The sequence below is a fragment of the Pelophylax lessonae genome (assembly GCF_965119305.1).
Source record: "Pelophylax lessonae genome assembly, chromosome: 2".
In the NCBI taxonomy this organism is placed as follows: Eukaryota; Metazoa; Chordata; class Amphibia; order Anura; family Ranidae; genus Pelophylax; species Pelophylax lessonae.
Window position 1 is genome coordinate 635,152,018 of NC_138769.1, and position 19,198 is coordinate 635,171,215.

The 19,198-nt window shown below is 47.1% G+C and overlaps 1 protein-coding gene across 1 annotated transcript in view; it reads left to right on the forward strand.

The window, feature by feature from the left end:
- Positions 1–18,154, forward strand: part of ALOX5AP (arachidonate 5-lipoxygenase activating protein) — a 46,016-nt gene extending 27,862 nt beyond the window's left edge. The window contains exons 3-5 of the mRNA XM_082244739.1: positions 3,962–4,032; positions 11,844–11,925; positions 17,861–18,154. Coding sequence (XP_082100865.1) covers positions 3,962–4,032; positions 11,844–11,925; positions 17,861–18,023 — 316 coding nt within the window. The 3' untranslated portion in view covers positions 18,024–18,154. The remainder of the gene's footprint in view (positions 1–3,961; positions 4,033–11,843; positions 11,926–17,860) is intronic.
- Positions 18,155–19,198: the final 1,044 nt, after the last annotated feature.

Consider the following 19,198-nt stretch of genomic DNA (forward strand, 5'->3'; position numbering starts at 1 on the left):
AACATTCACACAATATACAGGGGGATATAAGAGCTGAAATGGTGAGACACCCAGCATTCATTCCAACATCCCCCAAACATTGATCATTGATCCAATATACACCAAACATTCACTCAACAGTGTGCACCCAGTATACACCCGATATACACCTGGGTGGCTCTGTGTGCACCCAGTATACTCCCGGCTGGCTCTGTGTGCATGCAGTATACACTAAATATACACCCAGCTGGCTCTGTGTGCACCCAGTATACACCTGGCTGGCTCTGTGTGCACCCAGTATACACCCGGCTAGCTTTGTGTGCACCCAGTATACACCCAGCTGGCTCTGTGTGCACCCAGTATACACCCAATATACACCTGGCTGGTTCTGTGTGCACCCAGTATACACCCAATATACACTCTGTTAGCTCTGCGTGCACCCAGTATAATCCTGGGTGGCTCTGCGTGCACCCAGTATACACCCGGCTGGCTCTGTGTGCACCCAGTATACACCCAATATACACCCAGCTGGCTCTGTGTGCACCCAGTATACACCCGGCTGGCTCTGTGTGCACCCAGTATACACCCGGCTGGCTCTGTGTGCACCCAGTATACACCAAATTTACACTCGGCTGGCTCTGTGTGCACCCAGTATACACCCAGGCGGCTCTGTGTGCACCCAGTATACACCCGGCTGGCTCTGTGTGCACCCAGTATACACCCGGCTGGCTCTGTGTGCACCCATTATACACCCGGCTGGCTCTGTGTGCACCCAGTATACACCCGGCTGGCTCTGTGAGCACCCAGTATACACCGAATTTACACTCAGCTGGCTCTGTGTGCACCCAGTATACACCCGGCTGTCTCTGTGTGCACCCAGTATACGCCCAATATACACCCAGCTGGCTCTGAGTGCACCCAGTATACACCTGCCTGGCTCTGTGTGCACCCAGTATACATCCAGCTGGCTCTGTGTGCACCCAGTATACACCGAATTTACACTCGTCTGGCTCTGTGTGCACCCAGTATACACCCGGCTGGCTCTGTGTGCACCCAATATACACCTAATATACACCTAATATACACCTGATATATAGCTGGCTCAGTGTCTCCCTGGTATACAGGCTGGCTGTTTAGGTCTCTGGCTGAATACTGCATAGTACAGGGTGACATTCCTCAGTCATTACTTCTCTCCACATTTCTCTTAGCCTTGCTTGGCCCGGTGCACTGCAGTGGATGAGCGGAGTTACTGGCAGAATTCTGGAGAAATCTCTGCAGGATATGCAGTGACAGAGAACCCAGCATACAGCCGTGACACGATGACACTCCCTCATTGGGCCAGGCCCAATTCAATCTGTTGCCAACCCGGCTGGCGCTGTGCTATTTTCAGTGTGCTGGCTCTCAGTGAGTCTCTCCTCTCTCTTGAAGCGGAGTTCTGCCCTTGGAAAAGTTTTTTTTAGAAAAAAATACCCCCGGGACAGTCAAGGCTAGTGCATTCCAGAATGGATAGCCTCTGAACTGTCCCAGGTCACACTTACCTTTTAGAAGAAATACTTACCTTGAAAATTTCTTGTCCAGCGCTGCCATCTCAGGTGTGGGCAGCTGAAGCCAGGGCATCCTCTTCGGTGTCCTCTTCGTCCCAGAATGCACCTACACCGGCCCCGCTCGTCACTTCCAGGGCAGGCGCATCATCCCTGCACAGCTTCTGGGCATGCCCAGAAGTTGTTTAGCAGGGAATGACGCACCTCCACCGGAACTGACGAGCGGGGCCGGTGCAGGCGCATTGACTTCTGGGAGCGATGACGTTCAGCTCCCAGGAATCAATGCAAGCAGGAAGTGATGGCGCTGGCCGCGGCCGCAGAGGGAGGAAGTAGAAGGAAGGTAAGTAAAGAAAAAAAAAATCGAGTCTATGGCCCAAAGTCATTTTTGATGCCGGAACTCCGCTTTAACTCTCCTCAGCTCTGTACACAAGATAGGACAGTGTTTCTCAACTCCGGTCCTCAGGGCACACTAACAGGCCAGATTTTAAGTATTACCTTGGGGAGATGCAGGCTTGAATACTGCAATCACTGAGCAGCAAATGATATCACCTGTGATGTATTTTAGTTTTCTTGCAAACCTGGCCTGTTGGTGTGCCCTGAGGACCGGAGTTGAAAAACACTGAGATAGGAGACCGGGGGTGGAGAGTGGAGTATGGAGAGGGAGAGACCAAATGACGGAGTGTGACTTGCAGAGGAGAGCAGAGGGGAGGGGAGGAGGGGGGACATGACTGTGGAGCAGAACCAGACTGTGCAGTTGCAGGCAGGGAAGATCCCATGGAGGGCTCAATAGACCAGGCGGGTCAGGGTTGGTATTTCAGGCCACCCCAAAATGCTTTTATTCACAGAATGGAATGCTGGCAAACAGCCAGTAACGGCGTAGAATTCATTTTATAGTGTTCAACTTTTTAATGATTTTTTTGGACGAACGTCCTGTTACTAGGTGAATTAGACTTTTTTTTGTAATCTAACTAGCAAGTAGCAACAGCAGCACACAGCTAGAGAGAAACTCCAAAGAAAAATTAATAGTTTATTATAAGAAGAAAACAAATATTTATATTAATAATAATAATAATAACGATAATAATAATACTATTATAATAATAATGATAAAAAATATTTTTAATTTTTATTAGTTATATTTTTTTCTACTTATTTTTTTTTCTGCAACAAACCTGGTGGTGGGGCGTTGCCCCAGGAGCCCCTATGGATGAGCCTCCACTGACCTTATTATAGGCTTACCTGTAGGTAAAATTCACAAAGCAGGCTTTACTACTGCTTTAAACTTCAATTTTAAGATTGATCATTTTATATTTTAAAACTACGTTGTCAGGGAGTCAAACTCATGCCTGGTACACACAATAAGATTTTTTTTTCTGCATGCTAGTCTCATATTGAAAAATAAGTTCTTGTAGGACAGAATAAAAAATCGCAAGTGATATCATGTGTTGTAGTGTATTTGTATTGTATTTATCGAATGACAACTGTACAGATTAAACAAAAATCATATGATCTGGTATCGTACGTGTTTGTCCTTTCAGATAATTTCAGATAAACTGGCATGATCGGCTCTCGAAAGCTGTGTGCTAACAATCAAATTATCCTGTAACGGACCCCCAATACTTCGACCAGTATTTCCATCTTAGGTCTCCTGAATCCCACGTGATGCAGTGACTATGGCCCCAATTCCCCCCAAACATCAGCCTAAGCTCGATGAAGGGTAAAACAAAGACTCTTCAACAACTCACTTCCAATATATACAGTCTTAGGTGCTTGATTACATCATATGCAAATGTATTGTATACAGAACATAACCAACATACCTGGCCATCTGGACAGAAACAATAGGTGAATGACACTGCAGGCTCAGACAGGATTAGCATTATCATAATTGACTCAACAAACAACAAGCCCAAAACATAGCCGAATACGCATTCCTAGAAGTGTGAACACACACCACCTCTAAACAGATGAAAGCAGAAGACATAGGCTCGCAGAGACAATAGCTGAGTCTTATGTCGTTAGCATCTGTTTAGTCTCTCATTGTGTGAAGTCTTTTGTTGTGATAGGTAGCTTAGGCCCAGAGTCTATGTCTCTTGGGGGGTGACATGGACTTGAATTCAAAGTAACAGTACTCCAAGGGTCCCCCAGCATACACCCCCACACAGAGCCACGCTCCCCGTCACATATCCTATGATTGCTTCAAAGTGGTATTTTATGTACAATTTTCTGATCGTGTGTACGGGCCCTTTAGAACTATCGCAGATATAATTGTCTACTTATTTAGAAATAGAATCTACGTGTGATCTGTAGATTCGCCCTTATGCTTCCATCTTATTGGTTCGGATTGTTTCTTCCATGTAATGATAAGCAAGAAAACCCAATTACTAAATGGATAATAAATATTTTTTTAAATTACTGAATGTCTCTTTGTTTTTCCTCAGCCAAAACTGTATTGATGCGTATCCCACATTCCTCGCAGTGTTTTGGTGTGCTGGAGTATTGTGTAGCCAAGGTAAATTACATTGTGTTAAATATAACTATGACTACAATATTGTAGATTTTAAAGGAGACCAAATGGGATTCGGGAACTGCCATTGCTCACCTGAAAAGTCAACTGTTTAAACTCACACTCACACAATGTTTGCATGGCCATGTAGGCATGTATGCAAGTTCATCCGGGAGACATGTGGAGGAGTGTTGGAAAGGTGCTGCAGATATTACTCCTACCAGTCAAGATGATGCTGGACATATGGCTTCTTCTTTTTTTTCTTTTGGAAATCAGCTAGGACGTAATAAAAGGGAAATTACATTAAAATTAAAACCATATAGTTCCACTAAGACAAGCATTGCAATACAATATACAAGTATTACATACAAAACCACCCAGTGGCAGAACTACTAATCACAGTATAATATATGAGAATTGTTGTTGCACCTACTGTATGTCTGCATAAACAGCATGCTAACATGGGCTTTAGGAGATCTCTGAGATCCTAAGTAAAGGAGAAACATAAATCTTAGATGAGCCTGCACAATCATAGCAATTAATGACTGAATATTCATATTCCTAAATAAGCCCTGTTTTTAGGATTTTAGGCCTTTTGCACACAGGAGCTTGAGCCCCTGCAATGTCAATTTCAGTGCATATACCCCGCTTGGAAAGCCCAGGTGCTGCATACAGCTGGCCATAGACTTGAATGGCTGTCTGTGGCTGTACACCGGTGCTTGCATAAACATGAGTATAGCGTAAGGGAATAGATAAATAAAATAACATTTTCTACTTTTTGCATGCATCCTTTTGCTTTACTCCTGTTTACAGCACCGGCATATACCTGAGTACATTTGTATATATTCATTTACGTCTATGGGTAAGGGCATAGACAAAAAATAGAACATTTTGCTATTTTTTAGCAGGCATCCTTATGCTTTAGTCCTGTTTACAATGGCACCGGCATATACCTGAGTACAGTTGTATATAGCCATTCACATCTATGGGCGGCTGTACGCAGGACCTGGGCTTTCCTGGTGAGGGAAATACTGCAATCTTCATTGCAGGGGGTCAGTTGCCAATGTGCAAAAGGCTTTACTATGACCAGTCTGGAATAAAGAACAGCCCTAGCATTTACATAGAATTTAGCAGTCCACATTAATGCTGGGTGATCAACGTTTGCACAGTTATACTGCTATCAGCATTTCTGATTTGGTGCAATACTAGAGCCATTTTGTTGTTTTACAGATGAAAGTGAACCAGTTATATGGGTGGCATTAGACAAGAATCTTAACCAGGGTTTTCTCAACCAGGGTTCCTCCTGAGGTTGCTGGGGGTTCCTTGAGAAATGGGCAATTCCTGCCTCTCAGATAAGTTCCCAATGACACCATTGTTCCTTTTAGCTATCTGTAAGGGGGTAATTCTTCCCAATGATGACAATACTAATGAGCATTCTTCCCACTGACTGTCACACTAATGTGTCGTGAGTTGTAGAATTTTAATTTTTAGCAGGGGTTCCCTGAGACCAGACATTTATTTCAAGGGTTCCTCCATGTTGAAAAGGTTGAGAAAGGCTGATCTAAACATTAGGTTTTAAATAATTACAACCATGCAGGCTTAATAGTCAACCTTGCAGGCTTACTAAATTAAGATATAAGACATACAGTATATTTATCTCATTAATCAGCTTTAGTTAGGGCTCATTTACACTTGCGTTTGCCTTCTGAAGAGCGATCCTCAGTGGAACACTCTTCAAAAGGCATTTGGCATACAGCGAGGAGGCTTTTGATTGCCTCATCACCAGCTGTTCTAACTCTGAAAATGCAAACTCACCATACTGCAATCACATGCATTGCATGCAGCTGTAGGGTGGTTGTGGAATGGCTTTATTCACTTAAGTGGGTTGCATTTAGCGGTGGTATCTCCCACCATACGCAAAATGAGGGTTACATTTTTGTAGCTGTATGACCTTCGTTAGCTAGGTGGTAAGACCACAGCTTAACCGCCTTTTCTCTGTCGCTCATTGACAGACGCAGACTTCTTGATTAATATCAGTAGGGTTATACTGCCCCCTACAGGAGTAGGACACTAGGCAGGAAAAAAGTTCTGGCCACACCCATGGGCAGTCCCAGGGGGTATATCCTCTCGCTCCCTGCTATAGGATGTCAGTTTTTTTCTGCCTATTTAGGAGTAAGGACCTAAGTTCCTTGCTGGGATCTTTGGTCCTGGCAAGTTTTTTTTTAGTTAGCTTTTTTTCTCCAGTTGTTCCTGTGAGATCTTCAAGCAATTATGCCAGATCTGGGCAACGGGCTGGATGTTGAGATCCAGTGGTCACCCCAGCCGGCCTACGAGCGCGTGCAGGCCCTAGCTCCGCGCTGGGTCGGCCGCGACATAGTCCCACTGGACGGGGACTGGCCCCGCGAGTTAAACGTCTCGCCAGGTCGCCTACGACCAGTCTGAGCCTGAGTCGCGGCGTCCTTGTTGGCCGACAGCCCCCCCACCTCGGTGGAGAGGGGTTCTGTCAGGAGTTGGCGCCCGCCTGTTCCGGTATGGTGAGTAAAATGTTCCCCCTCTCCCCCTGACGGGTTTTGGGGTGGACGCAGGCCCCTCCCTGGGATGGTCGGACCCTCATGATTCCGGGTTCCCCTCTGTCCTGTTACGCACCCCCACCTATATGCCCCCCCTTCCTCCCCCCCTCACTAGTGTGGTTGTGGGAGGTGACTCCAGGGGGCTTAATCTGGGTTACAAGCCGCAGATGGGGCCGGTGGGGTGCGCCGCCGGTGTTGCCCTAAACGATCGTGCGGGGGGTTTACTACCTGTGCTTTTCAGGCCCATCTGCCGATCGATCCGTGGGTAGGCACGCGGGGGTCCCCTTTTGGCACTGCGGACCGCGCGGGGCCGCCATTTTTCCGCGGGCCGCCATTTTCTTGTAGCCTACATGTGCTCTGCATGGCGGCGGCCATCTTGGTACACCCAGCTCGTCTTTCTTGAGAGCTGAGCAGCTGTGGGAGTTACTGAGGGCGTGTGAGGGGGCGGAGCCCCTCCCTAGACCCGGGAAGATCGCTCCACAGGACTTCCTGTCATGTAGACAGCGCTGAGAGCAGTCCTGTTTGAACTCTGGTGCATCGTGTGGTGAGCCCTTTGGGGGTCTCTCTTCTCTCTCTGCGGGGGTCTCGAGGCACGCTGTCTGACCACTGAGGGGCGCTGTAGCGCTGGGGGATTCTTTGCAAAAAAAAAGTTTTCTTTTATTTTTCAATTTTGTCATATTTTGCTGACGGGTTCCCCTGGTATTGCCATGGACCCTGCTGCACATGTGTCCCCATCTGATCCCCTCGAGGTGGCCGCGGAGCCCTTCGATTCTCTGCTCACCATTGATGCGCTTTCGGCGGTCCTGGAGTCATTTGTGTCCCGGGTGGAGGTGGCCTGTCAGGGACGGGGGGCTAAAAAGCGACCCCGCCTACCCCTGTCTTGTCTGATGCCTCAGATTCTGATTCTGAGCCGGTCGCTGCTGCTGTGGGTTCCTCCTCTAGGGCTGATGTCCTGCGCCCCGTCTCCTCTGACAGTGAGGATGACCTTCCTGCCTCTGCAATAGCGCAAGACAAGGCACTGGTGGACGCACTGATTGTGTCTTTCCGGGAGACCCTAAAACTGGAGGTTGCACCTGCGGAAGTTGCCTTTGGCCCTCGCAAGCCCTCCAGGGTGGCGAAGGTGTTTCCCTTTCCCAAATGCTTTGACGATATTATTAAAAAGGAGTGGGTCCATCCAAAACGACCCCCTGGGATGCCTAAACGGATTGCTAGGCGCTACCCGTTTGAAGAGTCCCTCCTTAAAAAATGGACGGTGCCACCTTCGGTGGATCCGCCGGTTTCCAGACCAAATAAGGCTACTGTTATCCCGTTGGAGGATTTCCCGTCCTTTCGGGATCCGGTTGATCGTAGGGCAGAATCTTTGTCCCGTTCCATGTTCTCCCTGGCAGGGTCGGCCTTGAGGTCCGTGTTTACCATTGCTCTGGTTTCACAGACGTTGACGGAATGGGCCAAGCTGTTACGCCATGACCTGGAGGGGAGAAATCTCCCCCCTGCCGTGCCGGAGTTGCTGGAGCAAATATTGCAGGGGCTACAGTTTGTTTGTGACGCCCCACTGGACGCTGCTCCATTGCTGGAGCGTGTGTCGATCTCGGCGGTGGTCCTCCAGCGCATGCTATGGTTGAAGTGCTGGTCGGTGGATCAGGCTTCCAAAAAAGCTTTGACTGATCTCCCTTTTCAGGGGGATCGCCTGTTTGGTGCTACCTTGGATGAGATTATCAAGGATCTCACTGGGGGCAAGAGCACCATTTTACCACAGGCTAATAAGGGTAAGGAACCTCGTCACAGACAGGGACCTTCCTTTACAGCTCACAAGAAGTTTTTTCGCTCCTCCGGGGCGGGCGACAAGGGGGGGTTTCAAGAAACCCTGGTCTGGTAAGCAAAAATTTGGTCCTTCCAGACCTGAGGATAAGACCGCCTCAGCCTGAAGGTGCGCCCCCACCCATATCAGGGGTGGGGGGGTGTCTTCGCCGGTTCCCGGACCTGTGGCTCTCCAGGATTCAAGACAAATGGGTTCACGAGGTCATACGGTCGGGATACAAGATCGAGTTTCGATCGCTTCCACCGGTGCGGTTCTTCCCTTCCAATATGCGACTGTCCCCGGATCGCCTAATGGCTCTGTTGGGGGCAGTGCAGGACTTGATGCAAGTGGCATCCATAGACATCAAGGATGCCTATCTTCACGTTCCCATTTACGCAGGACACCAGTGGTGTCTGCGCTTTGCGGTGGGAGAGGACCATTATCAGTTTGTGGCGTTACCCTTTGGTCTCGCCTCTGCTCTCCGGGTCTTCACAAAGGTTTTCGCCCCAGTCCTGGCACTGTTGCGGCAGCGGGGCATATCGGTTCTGGGCTACCTGGACGACCTACTCTTCCGTGCGGAGTTTCCGTAGGCTCAGTTTCATACGCGGACTCTCCAAAAGGAGACTCTTCTCGAATGGAACCGGAATCCCGATTCCCTGAACAATCGGATCCAGCTGAGCGAGCGGACCAGGGAGTCTCTGGTTTGGGGGCCTCGGTCTCTGATGCTCAGTCAGGGGAAGCCCTTTTTTCCGGAAGTATTCAGGTTGCCGATAAATGTGTTGGAACTGAGAGCAATCAGGTTTTGCCTGGTTCACTGGACCGAGCATCTTCAGGGCTGCCCGGTTCGGATTCAGTCGGACAATGCCACGGCCGTGGCCTATGTCAACCATCAAGGGGGCACCAAGAGTGTTCTGGCGGCCGTGGAAGTGGCCGGCACTCTTTGTCTGGCGGAACAGCTTGTTCCGGCTCTTTCTGCAGCTCACATTCCGGGGGTGGAAAATTGGCAGGCGGACTTTCCCAGCCGTCAGACCTTGGATCAAGGGGTATGGCCTCTTCATCCAGAGGTGTTTCACCAGTTGTGCCTTCATTGGGGCACCCCGGATGTGGATCTGTTGGCATCTCGACTCAACAGAAAGGTGCAGAGGTTTGTAGCCCGCGCCCGCGATCCTCTGGCGGACGCCGCAGACGCACTGATTGCTCCGTGGGGGCAGTTCTAGCTGCTGTATGCCTTTACTTCTCTCAAGTTGTTGCCAAAACTTCTTCGCAGGATAGAGGCGGAGGGAATTCCAGTCATCCTTGTGGCTCCGGATTGGCCTCATCGGGCCTGGTATGCCGTTTGGGTCAGGCTGGTCGCGGACGCTCCTTGGCGACTTCCTCTCAGGGAGGATCTGTTGTCTCAGGGACCGATCGTCCATCCTGCTTTACGATCGCTGGCTTTGACGGCTTGGCTGTTGAGAGCCAGGTGCTGAAGGACAGGGGTTTGTCTGCTTCAGTAATTCCTACTCTGATTAAAGCGAGGAAAGCGACTTCCAGAAAGGTCTATCATCGCACATGGAAGTCTTATATCGCATGGTGTGAGTCCCTCGGGGTTCCTCCATGTTCTTACTCGGTGGCACTTCCCGCACGCAGGGTGTCGGAACTGGCTGCGTTGTCCTGTCGTTCCCCATATCTGGTGGTTCATAAGGATAAGGTCGTTCTTCGTCCGAATCCATCCATTCTTCCTAAGGTGGTTTCCGACTTTCATTTGAATGAGGAAATTGTGTTACCTTCCCTGTGTCCTAAGCCCAGTCATCCTCGGGAGTTTGCGTTACACTCCTTGGATGTGGTTCGGGCGATCAGGGTGTACTTGGCTACTACTGACTCTTTTCGTAAGGCTGATTCACTTTTTGTGATCACGGATGGCCCTAGAAAGGGGTTGCCTGCGTCTGCCGCGACTATCTCCAGATGGATCAGACAGACGGTAGTGCAGGCTTATTCTATTAAGGGTCGGGTTCCTCCGTTCCCTGTTAAGGCGCACTCCACTTGGGCTCTTAGTGCTTCCTGGGCCTTCCGCCATCAGGCGTCGGTGCTTCAGGTTTGCAAGGCGGCTACCTGGTCGTCGGTTCATACCTTTACAAAATTTTATAAGGTTGATGTGTTGGCATCGGCGGATGCCTCTTTTGGCCGCAAGGTTTTGCAGGCTGCTGTTTTAAAAGACCTTTGGTCTACCTCGGGGGTTTTGTTTTTTTCAGGTGGGTCTCATCCTTTTGTTTCAATGAGTCCTCTGTGCTTCTGGTTGGCTCTAGTTTGGCCTTCTGGATTGGATTTTTATTTCTGTTATCCCACCCCTCATTTGTGGCACTGCTTTGGGACGTCCCTACTGATATTAATCAAGAAGTCTGCGTCTGTCAATGAGCGACAGAGAAAACTGGCTTTTTGACTTACCGTAAAATCCTTTTCTCTTAAGCTCATTGACAGATGCAGTACCCGCCCCTCTATTTTTGAGTTGGGTTGGTATGAGTCTCTGACACTGCTTTCTTACATAACTGACATCCTATAGCAGGGAGAGAGAGGATATACCCCCTGGGACTGCCCATGGGTGTGGCCAGAACTTTTTTCCTTCCTAGTGTCCTACTCCTGTAGGGGGCAGTATAACCCTACTGATATTAATCAAGAAGTCTGCATCTGTCAATGAGCTTAAGAGAAAAGGATTTTACGGTAAGTCAAAAATCCAGGTTTTTTTACTGCTCTTTGGCCACACCTCTGAAGGCGTCCTAAAAATGCACACCAAAAGCCTGCTACACTGTGCCATAACTGTGTGCATTCAACGCTGTTGTGATGTGGCACCATTCACAGGGGGTTTTAATTTTTGACACAGTTGAGAAGCAAAGCAAAAGTTATGGCTAATCAGTTGCTATGCCAATTTTATAGATTTATTTAGAATTGATCGCATAATAAAACTGAAGTATGTGTGGCTCCCTATACGGTGACAACACTCACTCCACTGCATCTATGAAGCAAACCATAGTTGTCACCTTAGGACAGGACTAAAAACCTGTCTTCCTCTCTTTGTGTCCATTACATGGAGGAGGCAGAAATTTGTAGTTTATTGAAGTCAACTTGATATATCAGTTCACTTTACAAAAACAAAATGCAAAGGCACCACAGTTATGGCAATAGCATTAGGTATTTTCTGAACTTGCTGAAAATGTTCTTAGCCCTAAAGAAGAAACTTCTCCTCTGTTCACCCTGTGAGAACTGAAGTTCACCGCTTCATAAAAAGGATGCCAGAGCAGAGGTGATAATTTTCCTCGGAGAACTGCTGAGAAGTGAACGGTGAAAAAAATACACAGTTTCATAAATGGACACCAAAGTTGCAAAAGAGTGTTCAGAAAGAGGTTAAAATGTCCTTAATAAACTGAATATTCCTATATTAATCATTTTGTTTCTGTGTTTTTTTTTCTTTACAGCACCTGCAGCTTTTGCTGGCCTTTTGTATTTATTTGTCCGACAGAAGTACTTTGTTGGTTACCTGGGTGAGAAGACACAGAGGTAAAACCTGCCACTGAGTTGATAATATTAAATTGTGGTAATAAGTGCTGGACATGTAGTCCTGGGCCTTCATCACATGGGCACTTTGGCCAGAACAGAGTGAATGAGTGCCTCTTGTTTATGTGTCTGGAGCTGCAGGCAGGGAGCCCATGTTTCTCTATGGGGATGCAGCAGCTGTATGGACACATTTGCATATCTTTATATAACAGACGTGTAAGGGCAGGTGAGTGGCCCCAAATGCACAATGTGCGCTCAAGGGTGCTCCCCCACCCCTGCATGCCTATCACATTAGGAAAATGGCTGTGCCTATATAGCCTCTTCATCCCCATACCAAAGACTGTCTGCATGCAGCTCCAAATGCATAAACAAGATGCTCATTTGCTCTGTATGGGGAACAACACCCATGTGAACGAGGCCTTAGATGTCTTACATTCTGTGATAATTCATTACAAATGAATTATGCATAGTTGCCAACATTTCAAATACATTTCCAGGTACACCGTTCAGCAAAATAGTGTAATATGTACTTTATCCGAGGGACATTTATTATGGAGGGTATGATAGTAGGTGCAGCAAAAGGGTGCAGTGTGTATGACTGTATCAGCAGTAAAGGAGTGTGAGTGTTCAATGGTATGTAAAGGAAATGAGTGTGGAGTTTAGGATGGTATGTGTAGGAAAGGAGCATGGAGTATGTGTAAATATGTGTAGGAATTAGGTGCAGAGGGTATGGCAGTGGGTAGTATATGCAGGGGAGGAGAGAGGAGCATGTAACGGTGGTCACTATATGCAGGAGAGGAGTGCAGAGGGTGTGATGGCAGATAGAATGTTCGGGAAAGAAGTGCAAAGTATGTGAAGATGGGTAATATGTATGTAGCGCTCACCCCTGTAAGGGCTGCTGAGTTGTCCCAGGTTCTTTTCCACTAGTGTAGCAGCAACCAGGTACACAGCAACATTCACTCTTCTGACTTATTGAAACAGTCCAGGAGTTGACATTTTCTGTGTTTATCGCTGAACAACTTGAGTAAGGTACCGGAAATTGAATGATAGTCCAGAACACTGAACAGTAATAAGATTACACTTTTCACTCTGCAGCTACTTCTTAGAACAGTCCCGTCAACAACAGCTCAGGGAATGGACAGCGCTTGGGCACCATAAGCAATATCCCAGGCCAGGGAAACCTTAGTATTAGCGCACCAGGGGGTTAAAAGTCCCCCAGATCCTGCACTTACAGTAGGTCTGTACTCACAAGTCTTTGGGTATTTGGATGCCTCCCTCCAGTGTCAGGAAGACATTTCCTTAGTGGGCTCCAGACCGGATCCTAGGTGAAATTCCCCTTCCTTAGTTTCACAGTTTGTTAGCAAGTAGGCCCCCCAGAGTTAGCATAGCTAAGACCTTGGTGAGCTCCTGGTAAATGTAAGCTAGCCTGCCTGACAGGTTAGCAGCCCTCCAGGCTGGGAACTTCTCCTCTTGGACAAGAACACAGACTACTCTAGCCCCAGACTATTTATGTGCTCTGCAGCCACCTACTGGGCACGCTTCCCCAGGGATTGGCTGAGACCTAATAAATATTCAGGCTGCTCATTTGCCCTGCTCCAATCCTATGTTCTGAAACCTTCCAGAAAGCCAGGAGAAGCAGTCAAGCCTGCAGCCTGTGGGACCCTGATCAGTCTATCAGCAACTGCTTGACTGATTACAAAGGAGCTCAAAAAGAACTACATTTATCTGACAGCCTAGCACCTAACTAGAGGAGTGTGGAGTATATGATGGAAGCTAGTAAAAACAAGAGAGGATTATGGAGTATATGACGGCAGCTAGTATGAACAGGAGAGAAGATCGGAGTGTATAACAGCAAGTAGTATGTTCAGAAGTGGAGTGCGGAGTGCATGATGGCGACTAGTGTGTACAGGATAGGAGTGCAGAATGTATATCAGCAGGTAGTATGTTCAAGAGAGGATTGCCCTAAAGGAACCCTAGTTCAATGCTCCAACACTGCAGTGACCAGAGGGCAATGGCATGCACCGAGGCAGTGGTCGATACTGGCTGCAGGCACACTGCACCAGAGACTGGTGTCTACCCCCCTACTGCATTCTCTTGCATGCTCACCCCTCCTCCTGACCCTCTCTGCCAACTAATACCCTGCCAACCATAACTCTTTTCCCACAAGTCCCTCCTGACATCCCACAAAAAACTGCCAGCTTACCTCCACCCCACATCCATCAGAAGGAACTCCTGGAGCTGGCATCCCTCCTAGCGATATCACTGTGGCTGGGCAATTAGTTCCCATCCCACACGTGTAAGAAGCAGGTGGCAGTAGCAATGCATCGCCTCCACCTCTGCTTCTTTCTGTGGCCTGTGCAAGAACACCAAAATGAAAGTGCTGGAGAGTGCTGGGGGGAGCTAGAGGAGGAGGATTCTGTCCCTGCTGAGTACTTACTGGTAAAGACAAGCATACTGTAGCTGTTGGGACAAAGTCGTGACAGGACAGTTTACTGAAAAGTGCGACTGTCCCGGCAAATCCGAGACTGTTGGCAAGTATGGAAATGTGCCAGAAAACCCATGGCCTCAGCTATGAATATTTTGGAGATGCCTCATAGAGTATTACAAAATGTGATTGCAGAAGATTCTCATGCTCCAAATGATCAAATGAGTAATTCTTAAGAAAATGGGAACAATGTTCTCTGAGTCTTTTTAGGCCTCCTTCTTACAAGCGTTTAAAAGTATACACTGGATTCCAGTGGCAAGAATTGCCAGATTTTTGCAGCTGGGATGACAGGCATAATTTAACAGTGGCAACTCCTCAGCCTGTACAAAGTAATGACAGACTGAAAGAAGCCATCAATCTTCACATGTATCTTTTATTATTACCTCTTCCGAGGCTACCCAACATATCCCGGTCTTCAGCCTTGACAGCTCTTTTATAGGCAAGGGGCAGGGCCACCTGGGTATGATGTCACCTGGTGGCACCGCCCCTTCTGACGCCACCGCTTTTTTTTTTTTTTTTGGCGTGGAGTTTGACTTAAATCTATACCAGACCCCAAGGGCCTGGTATAGATTTTTTTTTGGGGGGGGGGGGCCCCCACGCCATTTTTTTATTTCTGTCGTAGGGTTCCCCTTAACCGCTTAAATACAGGGCACTTTCACCCCCTTCCTGCCTAGACCAATTTTCAGCTTTCAGTGCTCATTGGCGTCTATAAGAAAAATTGGTCAGCTTGGCATGGTACTGCTCTCAAACTATAAGGGACAGGGACACAAAACTTTGGGAGCACTGAGAGGGGACCCAGAACTACAAGATATCCATACATTTTAAAAGTGGAGTATGCCTGTACACTAAACTGACTGCACTAAACTAACCCAACACACTATCAACTAACTACCTGCCTAATCTACATTGTCACACACTATACACGGCTGCCATGTAAGCAGCAGCCTTATATAGTGTGGGGCGTGGACTTGTCATGGCTCTGACAGGACATTGTGCTGTGATTTGCCAAAGCATACAGGTCAGGTGCATGCTTTGGCCAATCATCAGCAATCAATGCACTGCAACAACGCAGTGCATTATGGGGCGCTCATCGGCGGGCGAACTTTCCACTGAGCGCCCCATTTGTTTGTGTGTTCTGTGAACACACGAACAGCTGATGTTCGAGTTGAACTTAAGTTCGTCTCGAACACAGAGCCCATCCCTAATTATTAGACCTTTGCTTTTGTCTGTTACTGCTTGTCAACCTCCTTTCTGAAAAAATATATATAGTTTTGTATGCGCATTGGGGTGCCATTCAGAATACAGTGCTATACAGTAAGCATACATACAGAGGCGTAACTAGAACCTTCAGGGCCCCGGTGCAAGAAACCATGAAGGGCCCCCCGGACCCCTGGCCGGGGCCCTTTCCTTCAAGCCTGGGGCTCTTCCCACTGATCCTAGGGCCCTTTACTCTCGTTGCGGGGCCCTTTGTTACGGTCCCGCAGCAGGTCCCTTTCACAAGTCCTGCAGTGGGCCCCCTTCCTGCCATCTTGGGGCCTCCCTACGGTGGTGGAATGCCAGGGCCCGGTCGCAAGTGTGACCTTGGCGATCCTGGAAGTTCACCCACTGGTGTCAGTAGTTTTTATTTTTTGGTATTTTAATTGTATTATTTTTTATCATTTTATTTTATTTTTTACAATGTCACTGACTATGACTCTGCCCATTCAGAAAAGGAAGGAGCTGGTAAAGCATACAGAGGAACCAATCTCCTCCATTTTCCTCCCGCAGCTACAGGAGGAAAAAGGTGGACAGTGATTTCTCTACATGCTGCCTCCACCGGAGCCGCCCCTCCTATCCAGGTGTATAGGGGAGCCGCACAGGCCCCCTTGGGGCATGGGGCCCGGTTGCAATTGCAACCCCCGCAACCCCTGTAGTTACGCCCCTGCATACATACTGTTATATACAGCTTAACCACTTGAGCTCCAGAAGATTTTACCCCCTTTATAACCAGGTCATTTTTTGCTATTTAGCACTGTGCTATTTTAACTGGTAAAAAAAAATCCCAATAAGTGTATATTGATTGGTTTGGGTAAAAGCTGATCGGTGACTTATAATGGGGCTGCAATAGTGTGGTGGACAATCTAACACTAACTGATACTGAGAGGAACTGACTAACTGTCACTGACATCACCAGTGGCATTAATACAGTGATTAGTGATATGTCTATATGCTGTTACTGTACTACTGACACTGGCTGGGAAGGGGGTGTTCCCTCTATACAGAGCTCTGTGTTGATTCTCAACACAGAGCTCTTGGCTGTGATTGTGCACAGCTGATCAGCAGGTCCCAACTGTAAATCATTGGCTTGGACTGACAGGCTTGGTCTGTGTGCAGTCACAGCGGGTGCCGAGGGAGGTGCACGCATGATCGTTCCCTAAACCCCAAAGCAGGCAGCCATGTACCTGTACGTCGCTTTTCCTGTGCAGGCCATCCATCCACTGTACATTATGGATGGGGGGTCCGCAAGTGGGTAATGTAGTTTTAAACCCAAAAAATAAACAATTGTTATATTCTTTTGTTTGCTTTCTTTCTTTCTTTCATTTTTACCTGGTGATCCTGCCAGTAAAGCTGGCATAGGTCAACCAATGGGTTGAACAAAAAAAAAAAAACGACCCGACTACCCCATTCACACATTCAATGAGGATACGGGAATCCACTTTGCTGTGTCATTGTATTCTGACAGTGGGGAGACTCCCCCACCGTAAAAATACACGGAACAGCCCTGCAGTCTATTGCCTGCGGTGCTGATTGAGCGAGAATAAGGACAGGGCAGTTGAACAGAAGTTGACTTCTGCTCAACCACAGCGGCCACACATGGATCAAATATGTCTGGTTCCTGCTAAACCAGGCAAATTTTAATCTATGTATGGCCAGCTCAACACTCCTCTCCCCCCCAGATTATCAATGCTGCTGTCCAAAGGTACCCCTGTGCTCCTTCATCAAGAGTGAGGGCACTCTAATACAGGAGGTGTGTTACTGGCCAGATCACCGGGTAAAAACAAAGGGGGGAAAGGCTAAAAAAAAAATAGAAAACAAATGCAGCCACTATATTTAATGATTGGTAAGCTGCAATATATTATATTTTTGGTTTTGAGTTTATTACGGCTTTAGTGCAACACATTGGTTTAAATCTAGCCTCAAACACAACAATCTGCCACCCATGGTTTCATGTGGTTCCAAGTTTTGATTGGCCAAACTGCTACATTAATGTGGCAATTAGTCACAACCTAGTCAAAAAAAAAATTCAATCAATTTTTACTCCAATTAGCTCCTCTAATCTGCAAAGCAATTGAAACTGTGGGAAGCAGATTGCTGGGGATGGAAACTGATGGAAATCAAGAAAATTGGCAGGTTTTTACTGTGCGTTGGAATTAATTTACTATAATAATTTGCCATGTTTGTTTCGTTTCGTAGCACTCCCGGATACGTATTTGGAAAGCGTATCATATTCTTCCTGTTTGCCATGTCCGTGGCGGGGATCCTTAACCATTACCTTGTCTTGGTGTTCGGAAGTGATATGGAGATGTATATTAAAACAATGAGTAGCACTTTCTCTCCTTTACTGCTTATTCCATAATTGGATCATGGATCCAGTATTAAAACTTTCATGAGCAATGCAAATCTGTGTGGATAATTCTTAATGTGCCAATGTTCTGTAAGTTTCTGATATTTGTCTCTTTCTTTGCACAAATAAAAGCTATACATTTAGATTTATCTCATAATTTGGTTTTCAATTTGTACAAAACTTGAAATCACTCGTTACATTGTTCCTCCACTGTTATTCTTGTATAAGCAATATGTGATGATGTCATAGCCAGCACCCTTCCCTTGTTCTTGCCACACAAAACCTATTGACTCATTTTGTTATTAAAGTAAATGTAGACCTTAAATGAATTGCATTAGTTTAAAAAAACTATTTGTATCATAAATTGTCTCCATATTTTCAACTAAAAGACTGTTTTCACTTAAATCTTTCCTCTGCTGCATTTCAGTGTTACAGATCAGTTGTAGGCTCTTTGCAGCCACTTATTATTTTCATGCTCTACAGCAGGGGTCTCCAAACTTTCTAAACAAAGGAGCAGTTTACTGTCCTTCATACTTCATGGGGGGGCAGAGTGGCCAGTGGGAGTAAAAAAAATTACATATTGCTTGTAGTCAGTAGAAGAAGCAATAGTGCCCCATCTTTGGTATTAGTGGGGTACCTAATTGCTTATACCTGAATATTGTATCTAACTGTGCCCTATTGCTGGTGTCAGTGGGAGGAATAGTGTCCCATCACTGGTGTCAGTGTAAGGAAGAATGCCCCATTGTTGGTGTCAGTAAGAGGAATGGTTCCCCACTCCTGGAGTCAGTGGAAAGAATAGTGCTCAAGGGCAGGATAAAGTCAAACAAAGGGCTGCATTTGGCTCACAGGCCAAAGTTTGGAGACCACTGCTCTACAGCGATGGCTGTGTAGTATTTCTTAGAAGGGGGGGAAGGATGGGGAGAGGTTTCTTGTTGGTGACAATAGTGGTCCAGCAAATTCGGAAAACAGGAACACAGCGTTATCACCCTATAAAAGGAAGTACCACATTTTTATCAAATCTCCTGGTCTTTGGCCCAGATATTGCCAGCTTTAGCTGTACAGGTTCTACTTTATTATTTGCAAGTGCTAATAACTGCTCTTCCGTATGCATATGTTTTTTATTGGGATTTTAAGAGGTCCTAACTAGCCACACTTCCTCTTAGCTATTTATAAAGAAGAACATTGTT